Source organism: Rhipicephalus sanguineus, chromosome 9 (assembly GCF_013339695.2).
Source record: "Rhipicephalus sanguineus isolate Rsan-2018 chromosome 9, BIME_Rsan_1.4, whole genome shotgun sequence".
Classification (NCBI taxonomy): Eukaryota; Metazoa; Arthropoda; class Arachnida; order Ixodida; family Ixodidae; genus Rhipicephalus; species Rhipicephalus sanguineus.
Window position 1 is genome coordinate 28,793,169 of NC_051184.2, and position 27,563 is coordinate 28,820,731.

General features: G+C 45.5%; 1 protein-coding gene across 1 annotated transcript in view; it reads left to right on the forward strand.

Annotated features, from left to right (window-relative positions):
- The window catches only part of LOC119404869 (zinc finger protein OZF-like), a 145,923-nt gene extending 125,025 nt beyond the window's left edge, over positions 1-20,898 (forward strand). Inside the window, exons 7-8 of the mRNA XM_049419393.1 lie at positions 5,231-5,311; positions 20,866-20,898. Coding sequence (XP_049275350.1) covers positions 5,231-5,311; positions 20,866-20,898 — 114 coding nt within the window. The remainder of the gene's footprint in view (positions 1-5,230; positions 5,312-20,865) is intronic.
- The last annotated feature ends 6,665 nt before the right edge of the window (positions 20,899-27,563 follow it).

Here is a 27,563-nt window from a genome sequence, read left to right on the forward strand (position 1 = left end):
CCAAATATATTTCTATTGTAAACATTCGCCCGGATAAAATAATGCTACCTTCATCTATTCTGTTGTGCCCGCAGAAACAAACAAAAAAAAAAAACCCCGCGAAGACCGAGAATGCAAGAAAATTAAGGACACGCACAATGTAGCGAGCGAAATTACATCGTCGTGTATACGTGGTTTGCCATTAGTCTTTCTTCTAAGGAAACGATAGAACAGTTTATTAACAGGGAATCTGCTTAAGCCTTCTGTTAGACCGTGTGTCGCGTACAGGTAACTGCGCCTAGCTATGGCGTCACTGAGAGATGCCAAGATAAGCTTAGTCAAGACTAATGAAGTCTATTCTAATTAAGTCAGGTCTAATTAAGCCGAGCCTCTTTTAGCCAGGTGGTGGCGCTTGCTCCACTGTTCACACAGATTGCATAGGCGTGCAACTGCCTTTAATTTTTGTAAACGCTTACATGCCTGCTTCTGTCGGCGTCTATAACCGTGGGTCATTAATTTAAAACTGGCAAAGCGAAAAGTGACGAGAAACTTAACGCTTTTCTTTGGACTCATTACGGTACTCGTTCACTTTAATTATAGTGTCACGACATCGCACACATGGCGTGCCGGAAAGCGTCACTCGATAATGAAAGAGATGACGAGAGGCTTCAGGGTTTTCGCCCATTTGTGTACCGCAGCACAATTCGGGCACACCACCGAAACTTGAACATTATACAAAACCCGTCGACGAGCTTGCTAGCGTCGCGGGCGATCGAGCGAACGCGATAGTGATAACGTTAGGAGCGACAAAGAAGAGCGATAAGACTGTCGATGCGCACCGCGGTTCGAAATGGTAGTCCTCGCAAACTCGGCGCATGCGCGTTGCGGTCGTGAAACGTCAGAACGTGCCGAGAGCTGGTCGAGGACGCCACGGCTGCGAGAACGGTGAGCGGAAATTACAATTTTTTTTTTGCTACGACTAGCTGAAGAAATATCCGTTTTGCGTAATTAGTTCATAAAAAGTAATGCTCTTTGACGCACAGGACGATCGAATACGCTTAGGTTTGCCGAGGGATGATCGCGCGATTGAGACATTGTTTAACACGTTCACTACTGAATTGGGGGGCACGGTAGGTTCTTGCCGCGTGTCTGATGCGCGTATTTTTCTAGCACAAGCGCGAAGTCGTTGCACTAACTCAATGGTGCAGTTAGCAGGAGGAATGAAATCGATGTCTCGAATGGCTACACATGCAATGCTTTGTGCCGAGCAACAACACGGTCTACTCGTTTGGGAGTAGCCGCTCTTTGCTCGGGCAGTTGCGAATATATTTGTAGCATCCCGTGAGACAGATCGTTTCTACGCCTCGATGTCTGGTATTCCAAAAAGATGAGGTCTTAAATCTCGCCACAATACTTCTGCTTTGCTATTGTGGTTGTGTTAGAGAAAGCGAGAGAAAGCGAGATAACTTTTCGTTCGGTGCGAGTGTTACTATACCTAGGAGTTAATCTAGCGCCTTCAAGCGCACTAGCTCGAGGGCGCGGGTTCGCTTCCCGGCCACGGCGGCTTCATTTCGGGGCGAGATGTAAATACCACCGGTGTGCTTGGGTGGTGTTATGCACGTTAAAGAACCACGAATGGTCCAAATTAATCCGTAGTCTACCACTATACGACGCGTCTCGTGATCATATCGTGGTCATATCGTGGTTTTGACAAATGAAGCTTCAGCAATTTTGAATTATTATCATTCAAGCGTGCTATCCGAAACGATATCGACTGACTTAATAACGCCTCTACAGCGAGCAACTCTACTTGACCACCTTGATTAAGATAGATTTACCAGCGCAAAAAGACGAAACACTTAAGAAGGAACACACACACACAGCGCTGACTCACAACTGATTTATTACTTCGAACGCAAGGCCTTTTTCATGGCACGCGTCGAAGCAACAGAAAGATAACATGATGAAAAGAAGTGATGAAAAACCACGTGACACCTGCTTGCCGAAAAAGACAATCAACCAAAGCAGACAGTGCAGTCGAAAATTCTTAAACCAGAAAGTACGCCCAACATATATGAAAGAAGTGAAAAGGGTGATTGATCCTAAAACGATCACCGCAGTCTGTGTGTGTTGCTTCTTAAATGCTTCGTCTTTTTGCGCTGGTAAATCTATCTTAATCATGAACCAACTCGCCCAAGCAACAGTTTTAGCAAAGTTGATCACCTTGGCTTTTATATATATATATATATATATATATATATATATATATATATATATATGTGTGTGTGTGTGTGTGTGTGTGTGTGTGTGTGTGTGTGTGTGTGTGTGTGTGTGTGTGTGTGTGTGTGTGTGTGAACACCATGCTGTTCTTCATTGTTAGCTGAGAATACCCTGGCCGACCTAATTGATGTTTCCACTGTACTCCCGTTCCGCATTAGGATGGCGAGCCAAATTAACGTGATCATCGCTATAACTTAGCAAGTATAGCGTGTTGCGCTGCTATAGGTTCGAGTACACGGCAGCCAGGTTGCTATGGGAGGCGAAATACTCGAAATTTAGGTTTGCGTTAAAGAACGCCAGGTGGCTGGCATTAACACGGACTACCATACTACGAAACTTCGCGGTTATTGTAAGGCGAGGTTACTCTGCCATACAAATCTCCTGTATACAGAGACGGCTCTTGGCAACTGTGGTCAGTAAGTGCTGATAAGGTATTTTATTTTGATATTAAAATCAATTTTCCCATTACGCACCTACTGACATCGACACTAGCTTGACGTCAGGCTAGAGTACCAATTCTGGTGACTTGCCGCAGAAGTCTGGATAGTTGTGATGACGTCAGGTACCAAAAGCTTCCAATATGGCCGCTTGTGTGTCACCAACAGAGCCGCGGAGCGGCGGTGGAAACGTCACGACATCTTGCGCGAGCACGTGACGAGAAGCTGATACCGTGTGGTGACGTAACGGTACAGTAAGAACCGAAACTAGCTTTTAAAAACACACTAAGTACCTTTTCAGGGTGCGATGACGCTTAGCGGTACATTTTCTAGCCTTCTTGAGTGCTTAGCCTTTCATTTGACGCAAGAAGAAGACAACTGAACGTTTTCGTGTCAGCACCCCTTTCACACGAGCTGCAACGCGCCCAGATTTGACCAGTGGTTCTGTCCGTCCGTCGTTTTCCGCACCGACTGTGCCGCTGACCACTATGACGAGTGTGCAAGCAACGTTTCATTTTCCAAAGCAGGGGTGGCCGTCAGAAGGGCTACCGCTGATGGCCTTTGATGCTGGATCGCTCAGAGAATTGTTGGCTTCAGAGAAAAGTGATATGAACACAGACGCTCACAAAGCCAGCGCAAACAAAGCAGACCCCCCCCCCCCAAAAAAAAAAACACAGAAAAAACAACAACAACAACACAGGAAACGGGTTCATACGCGCAGCCACGGTAGGCTATCATTCTGCCGTAAAGTAAAGCGTAAAATGTCACATAACGGACGAGATTTAAGATGTGTCGCTTTCTCCCGGCCACCTCTGCTTCAGCAAATCGAATGCGCTTAGCACTTTCGCTATCGGCGCGCTATAGAACAGCACCGCGGCGTGCAGAGATTTTTCCGCAACAGCCGCAACTCACTACTGATAATTTTTTTTATTTCGCTGAGACGTTACGGTTTGCGTGATTTACGCTTGCAAGACGGCGAGGATCGGCGCAATGCTCCTCCCCGATGTGACAAGCAGCCATTGCTTGCTATCGCCAGCCGGTAGTACAAGGGTAACCGTTATCATCAACGCCGCGCGCAACTGCCGCGGCACATCGGGGAGGAGCTTTGCGCCAGTGCTCGGTGTCTTGCATGCGTAAGTCGCGCAAACCGCAATTAAATTTTGCAGCGGGATATCTCGAGGCACAGACATGCTAGAAGAATTCTTTTAAGCGGAATTGAATGGAAACGTGACTGCCTCCAACTTTTCAATACAAAGATGCCCGCTTGCTGCACTCATTAAAAAAGTTCATTATTCAATCTTAGGTAATTGGGCGGCTAACAGCGATAATTATTGTCTCACTTTGTGTCCCCCTGAATAAAAACTTATCTGCACAGGTGGTTTTCATGTACCTCCCAGTGCTGAGTTTTAAGAAAACCACAAAGCTTAACTTTGAACACCCGGTATATCGCTCGTTCTGAATCTCAAATGCTACTTTACTTGATGGAAAGGAGCAGTATGATTTTGCTTTCATCGTGAGGGTCAATATAACAGAGTTCTATAAATGTTCCTGTCGGTGCGTTTCTTCGAATAACTGAATGTTCCACGAAATGATTGATGCGGCATTAACAATTTCGATCCACATTAAAACAGGCGCCAGTCGTTCACTTAATGCAATGCACACGCGTGCTGATATCGAGTCACTTATAATGAGGCCCCGCCACGGTGGTCAAGTGGTTATGGCGCTCGACTGCTCAAGTTTCAAGTTTATTTCAGATATTAGTACAGAAACAGAACATCGTACAGGATAAATATACAGAAGGAGGTCCGAAAGCACTAGGCTGCAGGGGGACCTCCTGTCCAAGATTGAAAAATAAGAATTGCCTAATTTGCAGAAACAGCAATATAACAAGGAAAATGTGAGGTTTGATACTACAATAATAAATCAGTTATACATAAACAAAAATGGTACGAGAAACATTATTATAGAAGGAAAAAATACACATCTAGTAGTTAAGCAAATAAGAATACAATTGTTTTTTAAATAAGCCGATCGTAGAACATAGATAAGCTGATAAGCTGCCGCGGCGGCTGCATTTTCGATGGAGGCGAAAATGTTCGAAGCCCGTGTACTTAGATTTAGGCGCACGTTAAAGAACCCCAGGTGGTCGAAATTTCTGGAACCCTCCACTACGGCGTCCCTCATAATCATACTGTGGTTTTGGGACGTTAAACCCGAGATATTATTATTATATCACTTATAATGAGACAAGGGATCTCGCAAAGCGCTGCGTGCGGAACGTCTACGTTATTAAAAACGTTAACCTCACGCGAATTTCAGGTCACATTAGGTGTAACACGTGCTAGATATTTTTGAGTCTGTACACTATTGTTGTTTGCTTTTGGCGCGGGATACCACGCGTTAAGAACTCATAGCCGGCCGAAAAACGCAAAGAAAATAAAACAGTCCTATGTTTTACGCGGTCACTCAGTTTGGTGATATACGTAATTTGAAGCATTGTGAAGAATGTATTTTAAATTTACGAAATCCTGCAGATGTGCGTGGAGTTGTGTCCTCGAGCCATCTGCGCTGTTGAACCTGGCGCCATCGCAAGCCCTCTTACGCGCTCCATCCAGGTGGGTGCCATTTTTGTTTTCATTTGCGGCCCTTTGCACAAATGCAGAGAACTTTACGCTATTTATAATTAGTGAAGATGAGTATGTGGGGGGTACTTCATTGTGGCTAACGCGAATATAGCGGTGAAAATTATTGCGGTAGGAAACTCCGGGTTACACAAGTATATTTTCATAAACGCAGCATAATTTAGCCTCATCGCGCGGTCGAGGAATAGCTCGTAACGAGACGAATTCTTGTGAAAATGACGATGTTACTAATAATGCTCACGGCAAAAATATATCTTAACATGTGGTAGTGGTAATACAAAACTTTTATTGACCATGGAGTCATCGATAAGGGGAGGTAGCCTGCCAGGCCATGCCTGTAAGTCACCTCCGCGGCTATTTTTGTGGCCGGAAGCTGGACGCCCGAGTTTTCTGGAAAAATTATTAATAAGGCGAAAGCCTTGTATGACGCATCAGACGCGAAAACTGTGTGTGGTGTCAACACGAAGGATGCAAAAAATGCTCACGTGATGACGTCACTATATGACGTCATATATATATATATATATATATATATATATATATATATATATATATATATATATATATATATATCTGCCTCCGTGATCGGCCTACCTTTGCCCAAGTGATATCTTATGATGACGTCATGATGACGTCACAACATTCCGAGATATAATATATGTCTCGAAATGCGACCTGCAGAAAGCTTGCAATGGCTCCAATGCTGGAGGTACTGCAAATCCACTTTAGGTGGAGGAAGCTTTCAAAAGGGGGCGGGGGAAGGTCAATACATCGACTTAGAAGAAAAAACAAATGTTGCAGTGGCTTAGCTCGGCTATGCCAGGATAACGTAGCGTTAGCAAAGTTCCGCTGATTGTCTAGAATTAGCTTGATTATCATGCTTACTGCTGCTCCAATGACACACACACACACACGGTATACATATTATGTGGCACATGTATATTTATTTTGCGATTCAGCTACTTCGGGATCCGATGAGTTAAGTTTCTCCGCTCTTCTGCGCCGTTGAGCAGCATTTGCGCTCTCCTTCTCCATGGCTAAAACACACTGGCAAACGCCAGTCAGAGGCGCTATCAAGCGGCTCCAGCGCAGTGTCGGACGGCGACTGCACAGCGAAGGCGAATAGCTGCGCGCGCGCCGGCGCCAGTACGTCTACCTCGGCTACGACGTCACTCCTCTGGAAAGCGCAGACCGGCGGCAGCGGCGGAGTGCGCGGGAGGTGCCGGCTCCGATGCGCCAGCTGTGTGACATTATTGATCCTCGCGCATGCGCAGCACGGCTCTTGAGGAGCCACGCGAAACTGGCTCGGCTAGGCCAATGTAGCTAACGCTACAAAAGAACGTGGCTTTCGTGTTCGAGTCGTCTTAGGCGAATGCGTAAGGAGCCCAGTGAGTTTTTTTCTTTTCCCCACGCACATGTGAGGGAATGGCCAGGAGATTAGGTGGGCACATGTCTTTCCTGCAGTTCCAGAAAAAAATGGGAGATATATTGTGGCTAACTTTCCGCATAACGGACAAGGTGGACTGATGACGTCACGGTGGGCATGTGGGCAAATATACGGGGTGGGAAAGGAATGCGTCTGGAGTCGGCGCCGGGTGATCTTCTGTCGCACGGTCAGCTTGGGGTGCGATGCTTGCGTCGTTCTTCTCGAGATTCGGCAGCAGGCGGTGATGCCGTTTTACGAGGTGAGCGGTTCCCGATTCGGGTTCTCCGGATCGGAGGCATGACCCACTGCTCGGTGGACGAATCGGCCCATATAGATGGTCCATGTGTGAAACGGGACATTTGTGAAGAATTCTGTGAGAGGTTTTAGAGGGAATTGTATTTCACTATTAGATGCGAAGTATCTTAAGGCGGAGCTCAATCCGGTGGTGGTGGTGTGCGGCGTGACCACCCTAACTGCGCATGCGCATACCCTCTCCCACCCCCTCTCCCCTTCCCCTCTCCCCTTCCCCTTTCCACTCTTCCTCTTTAACGCGGGCTAGACATGCCGAAATTCTCTCCTGCGCAACGCCGCGATGAGCTCGAGCGCATGCGCGTCCCCTCCGCTTCTCTCTCCTCTCCCACGCTGCCCCCTCTCGCCCGCCTGTCGACCGCGTTCCCCGCTCGCCCTGTGAGAATTAACGGCCAGGCTAGATGGAAGATACGACGCGCGTAGCGTCCCTCTTCGCGTTCCACGACGCGAGGTTGGTAGCATGCCCAACGAACGCCAACGGAACGCGATCGTGCAAGTGCTCCGGCTTCGCATCGCCTCATGGTCCCCTTTAGCGGGAGATGGTGTAATTTTTCTCTTAGTGTTCCTACAGACATGGTCATCGCGCTCAATTGGCATTTTGACGTAATGTGGTCATGCTTAGTGGAAAGCACGGTGTCGAAACGAAAAGGTTTTCGTTCTGGTTTTAGTTTCGTTCCACTGAAAGAAAAAGTTCCTTTCCGTTTCTGTTGCGTAACGAAAAAAATAATAATGATCTGTAACGGTTCGTAACGGTCTTTATCTGCATGCAACATATTTCGAGGCAAATTAACTATGAAAACATGGTACTTCTCTTTCCTCATAGGTGAATTACGAGGTTTTTTTCGTACAAAGTCGTGTTGAGTGCGCCGTTCTGAACATATATTGTTGCCTCCAGAAGTTCATGCGCTCAGTTGAAGATTCCAATGTGAATTTTATTTGTGGGGAGGGGGGGGGGTGAAAGGAGCGGAGCAACGTTAAAAATTGAGCTAAGTTCTGCTGAGTGAGTCACGACATTATAAATATGTAGCCTATATGCGGCAGGTCAGGCGTGTAGGCAAGAGGAAGGCCAGCCCCCCTACCACCCCCCCCCCCGAAATTCGTCCAGCCTTCTATATTCGCCGGCAACTTTTTTGCTTTTTGCCATGAATAGACTTTCTTTCGAACAATTAGGCCTTGGCACGCCCCCCCCCCCCCCCCCCCCCCCCCCCCCCGAGAAAAAAGAAATCCTGGCTACGTGCCTGCGGCAGGTATTTGTTATGTTTGTCTCTGCAGTGATATAAGTAATGGGCTTGTAGAATCCTCCCCCCCCCCCCCATGAACCCCTATACAACTGACAACCGAGAATGACCAGGTGCCTTTAAGCGTGTATCCACACGACGGACTTATCCGCGGACATCTCGTCCGCGGACGATCGTTCCGCCGCCCGTCCGGCTGGAAAGCACATCCAGACGACGGACAAAGCGATTAGACGGACGCGCCGTAGCAAAAAAACATGGCGGCACTGTCTGATGCGAGAGCTGCCCGCTTCGAATCTTTAAGCTCTTTTAAGCATTGCGTGGGCTGTTAGTCCCAAACTGACGATTGTGTCGGCTTTAGGTTTGTGTCCTCAAGCTTCGCCGGCAACGTATTCATGACAATTCGGTACTGTTTCCAAGCGCGTACTCGTTTTCTGAGAGCTGTAGGCTTAGCGAGTACCTCTATTGGCAGAACATGAGCTCGGTGATCTGCGATAGCTACCAAATCTCAGAGGTCATAATAATGTGCGAATGCTTGCTTGTTCTTTTTTTCTCTAGATGGCGCGAGCAGTCTGAAAGTCGAAAACACATTCATCGCTAGCAAAAGTATTGAAGGTTTTTATGTTTCCGTCTATGGCGCAGAGTTTCTTTTAAGTTGAAGATAGAGTTCGAAAGAAAGCGACGATTAGCTGCAATGGCTGTTGCATTACCAGAATTAGACGGTGAAGCGCTGTTCTTTCCTGCAAAAAGATCTTGTTGGCAAAAGGACTACAAGCATCTGGGTATACAACACCAACTGTACGGTGAGCTTTTGGTTAGCGACACCGAAGAATACAGGAGGCTGCTGCGAGTGTCAAGAGAGCAGTTTGTTCAGTTGCTGTCGCTCGTGGGACCTCGCGTAGAACGACAGGGCCCCGTGATGCGGCGAGCCATATCAGCGGAAACAAGGCTGCAGGTCACGCTACGGTACCTTGCTTCGGGCAAGTGTTGCACGTCTGTGCATTTCTACTCGAAACATAGCTCCTATTTGTTGCATCCGAGACTGCTCAGTTTAACCTACGCGCAGACTTGGAGATCCTCGCTTTTAGAGCAGCCATTACGTAGTGTGTTGGAAAACGCCTACAAAGTCTTGAATAGATAGATATCTGGCAATAGTAAAATACATCTTCATCGGCTAAATTTACGAAACCATACGAGAAAAAGGAAAAGCAGCGCTTGTTGCTAGACCTATAATGGCACCCTCGGCTAAATCTGTTGTGGTATTCCGCGCGAATCCGATTGCGAAAAAGAGCTTGGCATTTTCCGTCCGCGACGTCCGCGGACGAGGCACGGATGGCACAAATCCGTGACGCGGGGTCACGTGATGCGCCGTCCGCGGCGGAAAACACGGATTCGATCCGTCGTGTGGATACACCCTAAAGAAGATGAATCCTCATATCGAAACGTAGACCGACCTGTGTGACGTGTCTTATCTCTCTGTTTTTGTGTCCTCTATTGTACACTCTGTTTCCATCTTGTGGCTCCCCATCTTACCTTCGGAATCCCTGCCTGAGATACCCGTTACTGCTGACGTTCCATGACGTCAGTCGTTCCTGATTGCAAACTTTTTCTCTTGAACCGAAAATTGATGAAAGATATTTCATTTTCACTCCGAAACGAAAACATAGATAGCAGTACGGTTACGTTTTCGTCGCGATCAAAAACATCGTTTTTTTGTTTTGTGGTTTTCGCTTCACTCCGACGCGCTAGGGGAAAGCGTAGTTGTTCGTTTCTAACTCAGATATAAGCGTTAACTCTTTCCCCGCCGACGACGAGCTGAGCTCGATCACATAGTTCGCACCGCTCCTACCGAAGACGAGGTGGGCTCGTCCCCCATGAAACGAGCATTTGGGGGCGCCGCAGTTAAGCCACCCTGATTCATTTTGCTGTGTTATGCTTTCACTTCAACATATAACGCAGTGAAATATTTTAAAACGTGCTCAAAGCATGCATTTTCGTCGAGAAAGGGCTTGATTCTTGTAAACGGAATTAGAAAATGGCGTCCTCCTCTGTGCGCGTGCCGGAACAGCTCCGTTCAGAAAAAAAAATGTTCTTTTTCTCCCGAAGTTTCGAGAAATGAAGAATTTCACTTGTCCTATGTGCATGGCGGCGACTGCACGTAGCAGCATAGTTTCTCTAAATGTCCGCAGTGGACGCCCTTAGATGTAAGGAAACACCCATCGGCAAGTCCAAGGTTTGTTTTCACGGACTCGCATCCCTGCGCTTTATTTTTTTTTAATTTCAAAGAGACATTTTCTGCACCGAAGGAATCAAGATCTTAAGGCACTTTTCATGGTGCAGCGCGGTGAAGCCCATCCTATGCACATTAAAAAAAATGTTCTGCGTGGATCTTGCGAATAAAAGCATTTTGAATAATTTTTTACGTACTTCAAGACACGTAGAATCAAATGGGCAAATAAAAAATCGGTACGTATTTTTTTATCGTCCTTGTATAAACTCGGTAGCTAAAGGGTTAAAAGCAGTATTTGTTTTAGCATATTTATTAGTTTTGCTAATATTTAGCGAGAACCTGTGTTTTTCGTACGTAAGTTTAATACTGGAAAAACATTCTGGTGCACTTAAGAGGCACAGTATCTTTACCAGAAAAGGTGGGAGTGTTATCGAACGTTATATTAAGCATGAGAACTTTAAGAAGCGTTATAATAAGTGTTCCTCCAACGGCATTGAATTTGCCCCTGCTGTCACAAAACAGTAGATATTGTGAAACATACTGAATTTTGTCGATGAAAGTATGAACACCTTCAAAGTCGCATTCTAGAAAAAAAAAGAAGGGTAGTTGCATATCTTTCAAAACACAGTCACTCGAAATATCTATTTTATTTACTAACGCCAGAAGTGCGGTTAATAAAAACAATGCTCTCTGGTTGACCGCGCATAGTCTGACATATTTCTTGAAACGCACTGGTCTGCTCTAGCGCAGAGAAGGAGTTATACTTTTTCCGGTTTTGAAGGTCATACCTCATCACCTATCCAAGTTAAGAGGACTGTAGAAATAACATGGATTGTATTAACACGGCCACAGTAGTGGCCGTGCTTTTTTTGATGTAGCGGCTGTGGTATTAACCAAAGAACAAAAAATCTGCGCAAAACGACGGAACGCGCAGAAGGCAAGATAATCAGATACCTCCCGTCGTGGTTCGTTTTTAAGTGCGGAGCACTTTAGGGGCTGGGGCTGTCGTATGCTGTCATCGTACGCTGTCGTCAACTGATGTCGCTTCACTTAAGGCAGGCAAAACCACCTAGCATAGCCATGTATAGCGAGGGGTCGGGAAATTGAAGGTAGGCGAGGAGGAGAAAAAGGAGGAAGGTAATGTGCATCGTATACAGTCATGTTATGTCGCCGCTTGGCGTCACGCGAACAAACCAATGTATAGCATAGCCGTACATACAAGGAGGCAGGAAAGGGAAGTGATGTGAAGGTGGGGACGATGCAAAGGAGGAAGGGAGAGGGCAAATCATAGCATAGTCTTGTATGGCGTTAGGCAGGCAGAACCAAGTATAGCACAGCTGTGTGTACCAAGGGGCGGGAAAGGGAAGTGAGTGTAAGGAGGATGGAAGAGACGAAGGGAGTATGCTGTCATCGTATGCTGTCGTCTGATGTCGTCGCTTGGTGTCACTCACGCAAAATCATGTATAGCATAGCCAATTACAGCGAGGGGGTGGGAAAGTGAAGTGAGGGTGAGGAGAGAGAGTATAGCATTGTATAGCACTTGGACGGAAAAAGTAAAATGAGTGTAAGGACGAGGATGTGGGAGAGGAAAAGTGAAAGGAGGATGGGAGAGGGCATCACTGCATCCCAAATGAATGTTTCCTTTCCCATCATGGAGGCCTAGCAGGCAGCGCGGTTGGAACGCCAGGGCACGCTTGTCCGGGAACGTGAGCGTCGTTGAAGGATCTTCTGCGTAGGTTTCCGTAAGAATCTTACGGAAACATATATGGAAGATATATGGAAAATATACGGAAAACATATGGACTCCTTATGGAACATATGGAATTATTAGAATGGCATACGGAACGTTTCTATAGGATGCTTCTATCTGGTCTCTCGTCCCAAGCGCAGTTTTGAGTTCGCATAATAATGTCTACCAACTATCCCATCAATACACGCTCCATGAGTTCGTCGCTGAAGGAATCAGCGCTCCGCACTTCTTGCAGCTTTCACGTTGAGTGCAAGTGCATAACATTGTTTCGTGGTGTTTTTTTTTTTCTTTAGTGATGAACTGACTTTGTCCCAGGTTTCGCTTCAGCCAAGTTTACATCAATCCTGGATGACTCCAAATTGATTCTAGGTGCATGGTATAGGTATATTGCCATGTCTGCTAACAAACAGCATAACATTATCAAGATGTTACCACTCGTTTTCCTTCTTTACGTTTGTTTTTGATGCGAGATTTTCTCTTTCTAAACATAACGCGGGACACCATGCCGATGCGCCTCAATTTTCGCTCCACGCTAGCGACTTTCTTATTTTACGTTATGTTTTGTTTTCGCGCGATCAGTGTCTTGTACCCCCGGGATTTCGAGTAATGCAGCTAACACTCTCAACTTAGTACGTATGGCACATCCTGACCTCGCCTCCCACGTTATGTATCCACGAGAAATTGACGACTACCTGTCGCTAAATATTACAGTGGATGCTTCTCATAATCAGATCACAAACACCAAACAGACGAAAAGTCCTTGAAATATTGTCGCTGGAGCCAATGTTTTGGCAAGCGGACTTGGCTTCTTCAGGGAAGCAACTGACTTGCTTACCTGTGTGTGTGGATCTGTATACTTTGCTCACTCGTCATAGACTTCAAAAAAAGAGGGGGGGGGGGGGCGAAGGAAGAAGAGAGAGGAAGCGGGTACAAGACAATTTTAGTTTAGCGTTAGCGTCATAGCGAGGGGTAAGGGAATAGCGTTACCGTGCCGCAAACGTTCGTTTCGACAGCGCGTTTTAGCAGAGCGGAATAGCGTTTACGGGCCAAAGCTGTGACTGCGGCGTCACCTAGCGGAGGATGAATGCGTTAAAAAAGTGAAAAGAAAGAAAAAAACTGAAAATGCTAGCCTGTTTTCCCGCATGCTGCAATATTACTAAACTGTAAAAAAAACTGCCCCCCCCCCCCATTGGGAATTTTTTTATACTCCGAACTTCCGGAGTAAAGCTTTTACTCCGGCTGGCCGGAGTTATTGCGTGGCGCCTGTGGAGTACTTTTTGCTGTTCTTTCACTCCGGCGGGCCGGAGTTCTTGCGTGGCATCGGAGTATTTTTCGCTGTTCTTTCACTCCGGCTATCCGAAGTTTTTTCGTGGCACCTCCGGAGTATTTTACAAATTTTCTTACTCCATCCGGACGGAATTTCAGTGAGATGCATCGGGAGTATTTTTTTTTTCTTTGCTGTGCTGTTACAGTTCCTTTACTCTATGCTGATCTTGTCACGCGTTGGTTACATGAAGGAATTATCATGCAAACACTGCAGAGTCACTGTGTATTTTTTTTTTCACAGAGCTCTAGCAGATGAAATTCAAGAAAACTGTAGAGTTATTATTTCACTCATTCACAATAAGCTGCAGTTTTCGATTCGTGATCCAGCATTTGGGAAAGCAATATAAGAGAAAACAAAGATCCAATAGCCACAAAAAAAAAAAAAACACAGCAGAATACAGATCACGTGACATCAATAGCACTCAAGTTTTATGCGCACCGTGTCGAAATGAAGCTCAGAATGCTGTAAAAGAATGCATAACGAAAGAAGGAAGCATAGTCGCCGGGAACCATCCATCAGATCCATTGACGACGCAAGGGTTCAGCTGATTGCTTCCTGCATAATTTAGCAAAAAAAAAGTAGTACGCGAGAACTGTAAATCATGCCACAGACACGAAAACTGAGGACACTGAAGTCACAGATACTCATTAAATTCCATACAGGGTGCCAGTGCATGAGAACACCCAGGTTCTTACAGCATAGTCAACGACAAAGCTTGACAGAGCAGCGCTAATTAAACAGAACACACAAAGAATTCAATATCAAGAAGCAGATCTCATGTACTCTGGTGTCAGCCAGCCGCTCTGTGATAAAAAAAAGTCACAGTTTCACCGCAAGGGCGAAACAATGAATGCGATAGCAACAAATTGTAGTGTTACACGAAGTGAGGCTGGCAGCTAACTGTTTTGTATCCGATCTCGCGTAACTACAAAACGTTGGTGTAAGAGAATACGGCCGCTCCAGGGAGAGATGCTCTCCGCATGGTCACTTCGCGTTGAGAGCGCTGCACGTAGAAGGGTATATGAGCCGCCCGCTGTGATGGCTTTCGAGATAGCGCGCGCGCCAGCGCCCTTAGATCTAAAGTTCAAAGTGGCTGCTGCCCCCGCCCCCCACCTCGCGTCTTTTTTCATTATCGTTAAAGACGGGCGGGGCGTTTGCTGTCTGCTTCGACGGCAGGCCTCCCGGCAGGCGGGGTGATGTTATCGCATGCACCCTCCGAGCAACGGTAATGGGCCGGCTCGTTTGGTCTCTGCTTCGGTTTCGTTCGTCGCCCCCGCTCGCGCGCTTTTACCCGCGGTAGAACATACAATGCGCGGGGGGATCTTATCAATTTGGACTTCATACCGGAAGGACATGACGGCGACGGCAAAAACCCGTCGAGACTGCCCATATAATTGCTATCGCAATAAAACACACCTCCGCGCCGCGAACAAAGTGGAAAACGCGCGAAACATTTCCATACATTTCTAAATCTACACCTCTACTTCTGCTCAATCTTTCAAAACCATTTTTGACTAAAATGAGCGAATTTCGGTACTCTCGATGACAGTATCAAGAATACGTCTCCCGATTAACCTGCTAATTTTATAAAATATTATTACTGATTATGACAGTTGCATTTTAATCTGTGCTTATCGCCCTACTTCCCGCATATTAGACGCTTACGACGGGTCCATAAGAAAAGCGTACCTCTATTCTGCTTTGCAAAAGAGGCTTCGGGGCACGTTGGCGTTGCACCTTTCTTTCTTAATTTGCTGCGCCCGCTCTGTCATGATACTTTTCGTAATGGACATTTTTCAAAACATTTATTGCGTGAGCATGTATGGTTTCCAAACGTACAGCCTCGAGCACAAATTTTAAAAAATGTACTCCCACCTAACAAAACAAATTAACAATAAAAGGTACAAACATTTCGCCACCTATACCAATTGCATCGTCAGTACATACAGAAATGAGGGAATGTCGACCAGTCTACTCAACACATAGGCCCTTGCAAACGTCCGGCAGGAGGCCACGGATGGTGTTGCACGACGAGGCGTCACGACTTGCACACCAAGATTGGAGGAATTTCCTATTTCCCTCTTTTGTCCACAGGCCAGCGTCGTTGCATTGTCCAGGTCCAAACTATGTCCCGTCTTCGAGCACTGTTCGCCAGAGAGAGAGAGAGAGAGAGAGAGAGAGAGAGAGAGAAATGTTTTATTCACAGAGACACTCTACTTGAAGGTGAACATCTCGACAGTTTTAACGATTTGGTCGGGTATATAAACTGATATTTAATCAGTTTATCACCCTCCTCCCCAAAATAACTACATACATGGCCTTGGCAGCAGGACGAAAAAGAGAGAAAAAAGAAAGACCGCAGCGCAATTGTACCCTCCCCGCTCAGCAACGCGCAAACTCTTTCTCATTCATTTTCCCCTCCCCCCAACGAAGCTGAGCTGTGCTCCCTAATGGGTCGCAGAAATAAGCGTTTTTTTCTTATCCTCAAACCATTACTACTACAATAACCCCGCTTCGAACGAAACGCCAAGTGCCCCACAACCCGTTTTTGTGCCGTGCGACTCCTGCCTTCCTTTCGCATTCCCCGTCACCCACACACTGGTGGGTCACCCCCTCTCTCCCTTTCTTGTTATGGACGGACCACATCCTCGGAAGTGTCAAATACATTTCTATATTAATATCTCGGATACCACTTATCATATCACAACGATTTGTTCACCAAAATGAGCACGTATATGCGTTCTAAAAAATCTGTACCAAACACCTTTCTCTAGCTCAATTCGCTAAATTTATAAAAAGTTAATGCTCATTTCAGTTTCTCATGTTCTGTTTGTTCAGTTTACAAGAAAGATCAAGATTATTAACATGTAATGATAGACCTCTACCTGGCATTTACTAATATCGAAAGCGGACAAAAATTACCCTTTATTTATACTAAACAGACCAGAAATATCTCTTTACCAATTAGGTTTACTTATAACACTTAATAACTCTATTCAATCAACCCGCAACTATGATGTTTTATTATTATTATTATATGATGTTTTCCATTAAGGGACTGTCTACCGTCCTTTATCGCTTTTCTGTTTTGTACCGCAATAGAAAGCGTACCGCCTGAAGTATAGAAGTATAGACCAGGCGTGGCTCTGTGGTAGCAACCTTGCAGCGGTTTCTCTGGAAAGTGAGTAGAAATTTTTAAAACAGAATTTTTCGATCTGCGTTCGGTCTCCTTCCATTGGCGTGAAACATGCCCACAACACTGGTTGGTGGACGCGATGACGCGCCACCGATTGTAGTGTCGGTAAAAATTAAAACCGAAAGCACATCTGATTTCTGTAGGATTACTTTATTTTCGCTGAACACTAATGTAATGAATGTAACAGTCGTTTTCAGCGCGCTATCGGTTAAATGAAGCCTTACTATACGATTGCAGAACACTTGTGTTGCTGTAATCGCAGTCTATGCGTTTATTTTAGCGCTGCTGCCGCTATCCAAGCCAAGTTGATTCGTCAAAAAGAGACGATAAATGCACGTCTTCGCAGCGCAGCACATGCAAGACATCCAAACAACAATACAGCGGCACAGTAGGACCAGCGCGGAGGGCCGCTTGGCATAGCGCATGAGTTGAAGCAGACGAAATCGGAGACGGTGCCGCAAGCAGCGCCACCGGGCGCCTTTTTGGATGCGTGAGAAAAAAAAGCGAAAAATTACTCTCTGACGCAAACGAAAGCTGCCTCAAGAGCGTAAGATACAATTTCAAGCTATACATGTTTGTTTTTAAGCAAAACGAATCTATCTGCGAGGATTTCTTGTCCTACCAGTAGATTGACCACATCGCTGTTGGATGACGCTAGCGGTCATTCTTTGACAATTTTCAACATCAAAATATAAATCCTTTTTTATGGGGCAAAAGCATGCTTGTTGCCGCCGATGTGACGAACGATCTTCTCATTTTCACCAGAATTGGAAAATTTTTTCCGAGCGGTAGACAGTCCCTTTAATGCATATCTCTAGAGTCACTCCGCGTTCCAAATATTACAGTGGTGTGTTTAAAGTTACCGCAGTTATCCATACTTAAAAAAAAAAAAAAACGCGTGGTCTAAACAACGCGTTTTCGAAACTTCCGCTGGATTTCTTACTGCCATCCTGTAATGCTGGCGTCGTCTTGGTAACCTGTTTGGTTATCAACATAACAGTGCCCATTTTGAGCACTTTTCGACAAAAAATGACGCAGATAAATAAAATTTACTCAACGTAAAAATTCGGCACATCCCACGCGTTGCGGGAATCGGTTTCATGCGAAGCAGTCAGCGAATACTTCTATTCGGTATTTTATGGCTTTGAGAAAAGCGTTACGAGGTCGATCGACGTGTTTTTGTAAGTGTAGGAGCTGTGTGCACATGTGGGCTTACCAGGCACGTCGACAACACTGGCGTTTAAAGGGCAACATATGGTACGATGTAACGTCCACCCTCACGTTAGAGTACATACGTCAGTCAGTATTATCGAAACTAAGTGCACTTTATGGTGCAATCATGGGAATCATACATAACATTCGTTGATGCATTCCTCTGGGTTCGAGCAATGCTTCACTGCAGCTTGCTGAAATATAGGAATATGTAATGTTTTTAAGACTGCTACAAAAGCGGAGTCATCACTGGAACCACCGATGTTAATCTGATATGATGCCTGTATCGTTGGAGTATATATGTAGTGCTTATTGCTTTCTTGTAAAATTAGCCAGCACCACAGTCGCCGTTGCACCGACATTACGCCTGCATAGGCTGTTTTTCCAAACCAGTTCATAGACCAGGCGTGGCTCTATGGTAGAATACCTGATTGTCACGCAGGATGCTTGGGCTCGATTCCTGCTGCGATCCTAATCTTTATTCTTTCCATTCGTCGGGTCAACGCTGCCGATGTCGGTTTTTCTTAACACTCTCGCATTTAAATGATCAATGTCTGTTCCCGCCGTTCCTTGGTAGATATAAACTGTCAATCACCTGTTGCGCATACCCGTACACCGCGGCCCGTGCTAAACGGGTATGTGCCTCACGTGTCTGGAAGAAAGGGTTTGACGACGTACTCGACAGGAATTTAATGTTATTCAAGTCATGACCCGACAGTCATATTCTTCAAATCCTCTTGCCCTCCCATGCCGATTTTGTTCTACACCAAGTTAGGGAGGCGATCATGAGAGCACCCAGACGTAGGCAGATAGATAGACAGATTAAAAGCACGAAACGGGAATCAGTAGAAAGAATTTCTCAGTTGGCAAAACCTTACGAGGTGCACTCTCTGCGCGTTTTTCTTGGCCTCGCAGGACACTTCAGGGCATTTTTCAAAGACTACGCACTGAAGACACGGTGCCTCACACGTTTAACTAAAAAAGATGCACCCTTCCAATGGAATGAGGAGTGCGAAGCTGTCCATTGTGAGCTTATGAAGCTAATATCGTCGGATCCTATCTGAAGCATGCTATACTCAGGAGGATTTTATGTTTGTTCACACACACACACACACACACACACACACACACACACACACACACACACACACACACACACACACACACACACACACACACACACACACACACACACACACACACACACACACACACACACACACACACACACACACACACACACACACACACACACACACACACACACACACACACACACACACACACACACACACACACACACACACACACACACACACACACACACACACAGAAATAGTACACTGCATGTTGTGTAGCAAAACTTAATTTGTTCAGATTTTTCTATAGCGTATGCACTGAACCTTGATTTGCAGTTTTCCTTTGCTTTCGCATGCTGATGGGATGAGAGATTATATCAAAATAAAAAAATCTAAGGTGTATCGGAAATTATAGAGCCCAATATTCGGAATGAAGACACATGTTCCAGTGCTCCCTGTCTTGTAATATACGAAGAAAATTAGGAGCTTTTTGAATGAAGGATTTTTACTGATGTATACATGTTTATTCTGCCAATGCCATCTTTTTCATACAAACTTTCAGTCGATAGTCAGCGCGTCTTGTTTAATAAGTTAACTGCTTGCAAATTAATCGAACGATACAACAAGTTACTTGAGCAGTCACAAACGAAAGGATATGAATTGTTCCATATGGGCCCGCTTTTGGCTGGATCACTTCTTGCGGTTGTGCTATTTATAAACGTTATCCAATGTATTGAAAAGAAAGAAAAAAAAAACTGGACAGGCCACAAACTTTTGCTTCAGACTCCACATCTCACGGTAAGAGCTGTTCGGAGCTGTATTGAGCAGATATGTGGCTTGTGACGTTCCTGGCTCAAAGCCTCCTGGAAGGCCAGTTCGAGAGGTTAAGCAGTAGGTGCTAGGGAAATACGAGTGAAGGAAGAGTCTTGTACTGTGTTGTAGGGATGAACGAGCTCAAAGGCAGATGACAATTTCAAACAACTTACTGATTGCCCACCGTATACTGCACGCGAGGTAGTGGAGAAACCAGTGCCAGGCTGTAAGCCTGCGAGTGCCTGTGTTATTTGCCTCTCGCCAGAAGGTAACCCAATAAGCTACACCGACATTCAAATATTTGCTCAAGCTTCAGAGGCTGAAAAGTCGATATCTGAACGAGTTGGTTCATGTTACTTAAACGCCAGCCAAACCACGGGGCACGAAAAAGACGGCAGACGCACGCAACGTTGGAAGTAACAACTACGCTTTATTGAAGGAAAGATTTCTAGCATGTAACCTCACAACGCATGCGCAGTACAGCTTGTGTACCTGGTGACGTGGTAGGCAATACTGGTGTACTGCGCATGCGTTGTGAGGTTACGTGCTAGAAAGCTTCCCTTCAATAATGCGCAGTTAGTTCCAGCGTTGTGTACGTCTTCCTTCTTCCTCGTGTACTGTGGTTTGGCTGGCATTTCTTCAAGTAACTTCGGAAGCTGCTGAGGAATGAATGGAACTGTTTTACAACCAACTGTGAGATGTAAAGTAGTGCACAATTGGGCGAGTTGGTGCATTATAATGTCGTTTTGCTATAGCGGAGCTCAGTTTGAGAATGAGTACAAGCATCGAAAAAGGTTACGCTATACACTTCAAGTAATTTCAATGCACTGGACGGAATAGACGAAAATAAGAACGCCATATCTTACAGACAGACCTAACAGTGAGGTCAGAAGGAACGAGGCATTTCCTTGGTCTTCCAACATTCTATATCTGGAACTGTCTTCATGTAGCACCCCACCGCTTACACATACAAGCTGCCGTAGGAGGTCGTAAGTTTGAATTACTGAGTAGTAGTAAACATGATCTGGAAAACTATAGTAATCAGTTGCAGAACACTCTCGGGTACCGATGGTGTAGCACTCCATTAAGGACTAATCTTACGGATATGTGCTTCTCTACGCAAGAATTTCAAGAGCTCTAACAACTGGTTACATTATTTGTTTCTCGCAGCCGATTTAATAATTCAGTTTCCGTTAATATCGCATGAGATGAAATGCGAAAGCATGCAAAGTATGATGCTGCCAAATAAACCCAAATGAATGTTCGGAGGAAAAAACAACAAAAGATGAAAAAACGATATGCGAGACGACCGACTGCCAAGAATGAGGAGGAGGGGCGCAGCGTAAACAAATCGAATGTGACAGGGGTCTCAAACATGCGGCCCGCGCCCGCACATGACTGAATTTTCGTGACTTCGATAAATTGTACTCGCATTCTTTTCTCGCCTATTGTGATTAATGACGCTCTGTTTGGGAATGCTACGCAGACGTGACTGGCCTAAAGCGTCCCGTCCCCCCCGCTCGGACATTCTCAGCCCTCGCGGGATTAAATTCCGTGACTGCGGCCCGCTAGCTGAGCTGAGTTTCAGACCGTTGGAATAGGAGAATAATAATAATTTTTCATAAGATGTTTACAGGTGCCGTTTAACCTAGAAGCGATGCAGTCAACTACGCGCAGAAAAACCGTTCAGAAAGAATGAAAGGCTCTTGTTGTAACCATGTCTGCGAGATGTTCAAGAAATGAATAGGTGCGAGCAATTTCCCACAGCACAACTTCCATATCAACGCTCAATAAGCGCACTCAACAATTTACTTCACTAGCTTCTGTCTGTCAAACTAACACACTAACGTGACTTCACACACTCTCCCAACCAAATAGTTATCAGCAATCTTTCAGTGACCGAGTCGCTACGCCACGGTCAACGCCTTATCTGTCGAACTGGAATGTTGTCGTTCTCTTGTAACCCCGATGCACATCTGCGCCTTCAGACTCGTCTTGACAGTAGTCTGTATAATTTCCCGTCGCTGAGTATTGGTGGTTTCTTTACTTTTATGCTGCAATATCTGTGCTTTAATGAAAAAACTAGTTTCATTCCTTGCTTAGCTGTATTGAAAGAAAAATGGCGCCACTGGTTCCGCCTTTTGGTCGAAGTGTTTGAATTGTCAGAGTAAAACAGCGAAAAGGGGAGTCTTCTAGCTGGTGACGTGAATGATTGGTAAATATTTCGTCCATTTCACTAATGCTTTATGGTAAGCTATAAATGTCAGCCCATAGCTTCGCAAGGAAGCATGAGTTATGAGCGTGAGTACAAGCATCGAAAAAGGTTACGCTATTCACTTCAAGCAATTTCGATGCAATGGACGGAGAAGACAAAAAAAGAACGCCATATTTTTTGCGCAAAACAAAAAGGCTATTCTTGAATGAGGTGTTTCTCGCATTGTCACGGAGTGCGCTTGTAGACCAAGATCCATAGGCGTATCTACGGGGGGGGGGGGGGGCAATGTGGGCGCTAGCCCCCCACTGAGAAAAGTTAGGGGGGCGGAGCCCCTCTACTTTCAATGGTGGTCATTGTCAGCTGCACACTGGGAAACCATCAACTGGGGCGAAGTTTTACTTCTACACATTAAACACTTATTTATTTAATGAAATTTATTCTGCACTTCTGCTGTGGAGATTGTCTCCCGTGTCTCATGACCACGCACTGTAGGTTCACTGCGGTGTGCACCGTCTATGCGACGCTTTCGCGCTTTGCGCTACAGCATTGCAGAGAAGGGGATCTTAATGTTAGAGCACTCTGTCATCATTTTATACTGCTCTGCCTGCCCTAAAATTTACATAATCGACGACGCAAATACGGGCAGCAGTAAACGTTTCATGGACCGACCTGTTTCAGGAAATTCATTTTCTTTCATCGGAAAGGAATAGCATCACCGCTGCTGTATATATCCAATTTGCTGTGAGTCGATGAGTGCGCATAACTGTTGAGTGTTTCAGTTAGGCCGCATTGGGGGAGCTAAAGAATGTTTCCGCTTGAGTTTCCGATTACCTACGTTGCCTTTCCAACGTTTTCACGTTAATCTAAAAAAGTTGGCCTTGCTTATCATATGGTAGCTTGCAGCGATCGCGGCGGCTTGGAACAAGGTAGTGGACTCGAGTACATTGGGAAGCCCAGCTTTCAAGCCTGTCCCGCCACTGGATCTGCCGGACCAGGGAAGTGGTCAAGGTCCGCAGTTTTCTCGACTAATAATTGTTGGGGTTTAACGTCCCAGAACCACGATATGATTATGAGAGACGATGGCTCCAGTAATGTTGACCACCTGGGGTTCTTTAACATTCACCTAAATCTAAGCACGCGGACCTCACGCCTTTTCGCCTCGATGGAAAGTGTAGCGGCCGGGATTGGACCCCGCGACCTGGGTTTTCTCGACTAAGGAGAAAGAACTGACAATCGGGCTAGTTGGTTTTGAGTCATCTCGAATTGACTTGTACAGGGCAAAATACAACTCGGATGGCAAAGAAGCACACATGCGCAGCGCTGTTTGTTTCTCTCCCTCCCTCCCTCCCTCCCTCCCTCCCTCCCTCCCTCTCAGCAAGAATGAGTTCACAGAATTCTACACGCGCACAAACAGCTCAACATCGTTATACTACAAGTGAAAATCTCGCCAGCTGCTATAAGTACCCGCTGCCAATGTGATCGGCGGGCAGCCTTCTTGAATTACATTCAGAATGAGACACTGTCCGGCTATTCCAAAAAAATGTGTAGGTATTGTTCAGCATAGTAATGCGCTGTTTAGTGTGCACCCGTAATTTTAACACCGCGAGATTTAATAGATTTGTGACGTCGCATAACAAGCACTAGGTACACCGAAAATTTTTGACGAATCGCGAAGAACCAATGACCAAAAATATGCCGTATTGAAAATAGTGTTTTCTCTTATTTTTTATGTAGTCGTGCATGAGTGGTCATTATGCAATCGATCATTTAGGGGTCATTTGTGGCATCGCGTAACGAGCATGTGCAGTGTGCATGACCCAGAAAATTTCGACCAATCATAAACAGTTAACGGCCAATGCGGGGTAGTTTAACTTTATAATCGCCCACATTTATTTGTAAAAAAAAAATTTTGTGCTTACACCGTTTGCATATGCGTACTTACTTGGAGGACCGGAGACCTTCCAAGAAAAGTAGAAAACAGCGCAATACAACGAAGACAAGATAGACCAAACAGGACCAGCGCTGGTCCTGTTTGTTTCATGTCTTCGTTGTATTGCGTTGTTTTCCACTATGAAATTCGCACGCTCCAAGCGAAATGGCAAATACAAATATGATAAGTATAAAAATGTACTACACCTCTAATACCACAAATTCTTACTTAAAAAGAACTTTTGGTTGATAAGTTAACAGTAATCGTAATATAACAATAATATTAACAATGCGCTAGAAACACTATCTCGACTAGGAGAAACCAAGACGAAATATAGGATACGCCAACCTGAATATCTGCAAGAAAGTGTTGTACTAATTACGAAAAAGAAGTGCAGGTCGATTCCACGAAAGGTCAAAAAACGGTGTATATTTGATGTTTCCGATTTTCCTGATAATTTTTTATGTTGTGCACATATGACTGCACAGCACGAAATCGCAGTTCGTTTTCAAATAAAAATTTTTTTCAACACAGCAAAATTCGACAAGTGTCGCCGGTTGGCGACGACCATTTTACGAAGAGTGCGTTTTCGTAAATTCGCAATCATGCTGGCAGCCACTGAAGCTATATATTACAAATATCTTTCTTTTTTGGCGGAAGTAGTAGTAAAGAGGGAATAGCTCTTATCATTTCATGGAATTCTGAGCAAATTATGTATTTTTAAAAATTCACGAAAAACGCTGCGTTTTTGAAAATCAGTCAAATTTGGGACGCTATGGCTAATTCTGTGAACATCTTAGCTTGTTCATAATTGCAGTATGAATAGGCCTTTACGTGAACAATGAACCTCTGCATTTGTATTTCTCTAATAATTTTCGAAGTAGTAAATTTTCATGCTCGAAACACCGAAAAGAAAAAAGTGCTCCTCAATTCGAAAACCCGTATATATATGGTTGTCCCAGTGTATGCTACGTAGGACTGACTATAGTTTTTCTGTAATCTTATCAAACACTGCTAACCAAATTTTAATTAGATCACATCACATTGAGAGCGAATGCAGTTCTCTCTCTCTCGCTATATACACACACACACATATATATATATATATATATATATATATATATATATATATATATATATATATATATATATATATGTGGCAGACAGAGTGAGGGAGGCCAGCCCCCCCCCCCCCCCCCCCCCCCCCCCAGTCGCGAACAAGTTGGTACGCCACTGCCAAGAGCTAAGGAATAGAACCGTCGCAGTGTGTCCTGAAAATACCAGTACATTCGGAAGTTGGTGCACGTTACGTCTTTTTCGTGCGGTGATCGGCATTAATTTGTTGTAGAATTGTGCTGTATGCTTTACTGAAAGCAGGGGTGATAGAGGTGAGAAGGCCACCCACTTTGTTCACGCCTGGTGGGAAAGCAACGCGGCAGGGGCAGCTTGCACGACTGATTTTACCAGCTTTTAAGTTCACCCATGGTGTGCAAGCTGAATTTCAAACGTCGCGGAATGTCCCCGCGCAGTGGTGTTCGTAAGTGACTCATGACTTGCCGAATAAAAAGCGCGAGGACTTTCCACGAGCAAGCTTCCCAATGACGGGAGAATTTGCTTCGCCGGTGAAGTCTTTCGTGGAAGCCGCCCCTGCTTTCATATAGCGTACGGGAAGCAAAAAAATCACATAACAAGCAAGAGGCAGCCCCTCCCCTGGTGCCTAGGAGACCAGCGAGATGAGACCTTGTGCGAAAAAGCACAACCGTCTAATATTGTACTCCACACTCCAGTGGTTCACATCCCGCGAGCTCCACACGCAGCACATTAAGGCACCGGCAGCTGCATGTACGGTCACACAAAACAGTATACACTACACGCTTTGTAGGAAAACCTACTGATGATGGATGGATGGTCAGCATCCATGCTAGTTTCGCTGGGCAGAACGCAGATGGCAGTGACACCGGCGGTATCTTTTTTTTTTCTTCGAGCCTGTTGGCAGACATGTCACCGCCCCGTTATAAAGGGGACGCTATAGCTATAGTGAACTAGAACATCTAGTTCACTATAGGGGACGCTCATAGCATACATCCATCTTCGTCGCAGAATGGGTAGATGGCGTTGACCTGCGCTCCGACTTTCCGTTTCGCAGACGCTCGCCCGTGAAAAGAACTGTGTGGTGCAGCCAGTATAGGCGTGAGCAGCCGCACTGCGTTCCAATTTGTTCGTGTTTTGAATGCATTCGTCGCTCACGAACAGGTAGGCCCAGCAAGGACCTGACAGCGTAGTTCATCGTGTCTCTGTCAAACATACAATGTTCCCAATGAACGTGTTTTATTGGGCGAGCTAATTCGATGCCTTCCCATGTTATGTTGGGCAATTGCGTATTCCATCGAGGTTACGTTCAAATTCATACGAGGTAGCAGATGCATGAGCGTAAATTTCTGTCTATCCTTGCACGTCACTGGAGGGTTCATACTATCCGCGGAAGAGAGGAAAGTAAATTTCGCGTTCGCACTAAGTGCGGGTTACGTCCTTATGCCAGCTAGCCCCGGCTTGCAGTCCGAGCTGGTCCACAGGGTTTAGTGACGTCAGCAATGCCTCCCACTAGTCTTCCGGATTTCTTTGTACGCTCTGTTCGTCTATGGGCGGGAAACTCGGATTGTTTCCGGCATTCCCATACCATACCATATACCAGTGCACGCTGTCTCCTGGGCACATTGCGTAGTAGCGTACCGTACGGATAGGCGCCTGCCTGGATCATTCTCCAAGTCACTGCTTGGTCTGCATTTTGTGAACAGGTAGATAGTGGCATCATGGCTTCCCGTGGTGCGTCAGTATTTGCTGGGTATTCGATCCTCTGCATTTCCGGAATAGCCCGGTGTGCATGCGCTGCTGGGTTCCCTGCTTGACACTCGTGCCCCGGTGTTCAGAGGATGATTGCGTCTTCGAAGTCGCACTGCAAAAAACTAATACGACTCCTATCATGCGAATAGATCGAAGACTAGGGGTGTGCGAATATCAAATTTTTCGAATACGAATCGAATACGAATATCCACCTTCGAATATGGAATATCAAAGGAAAAATGCCTCCACAGTAACAATATTTTATTTAACATGTACCTATTTGAAAAAAAGAAACATTAACAGCCTGACTGGCAACATAACATACACTGCTATCTCAAGAACACAATGTCCAGGCTAGCACAATGCACATCACAACGCAAGCAAATATCACGCACAATGAAAGTAATGACTACATCATGTTATCATGAAGAAATATGAGTTGCTCCATATGATCACGCAGCAGGCGCTCCCTTCTACCAGAGACAACCCCCCCCCCCCTTCCTTGCCACTGAAAAGGCACGCTCACTTGGAACAGAAGTGGCTGGTATAGGAAGGTACATGGGGCAAAGCTTTGCCAGACTGGGGTATCTGAAAGTGCATACAGTCCGCCACCAGTCACATGGGTCACTGTCTTCAGAAGTGGTCCCGCATAGTGAACGAGT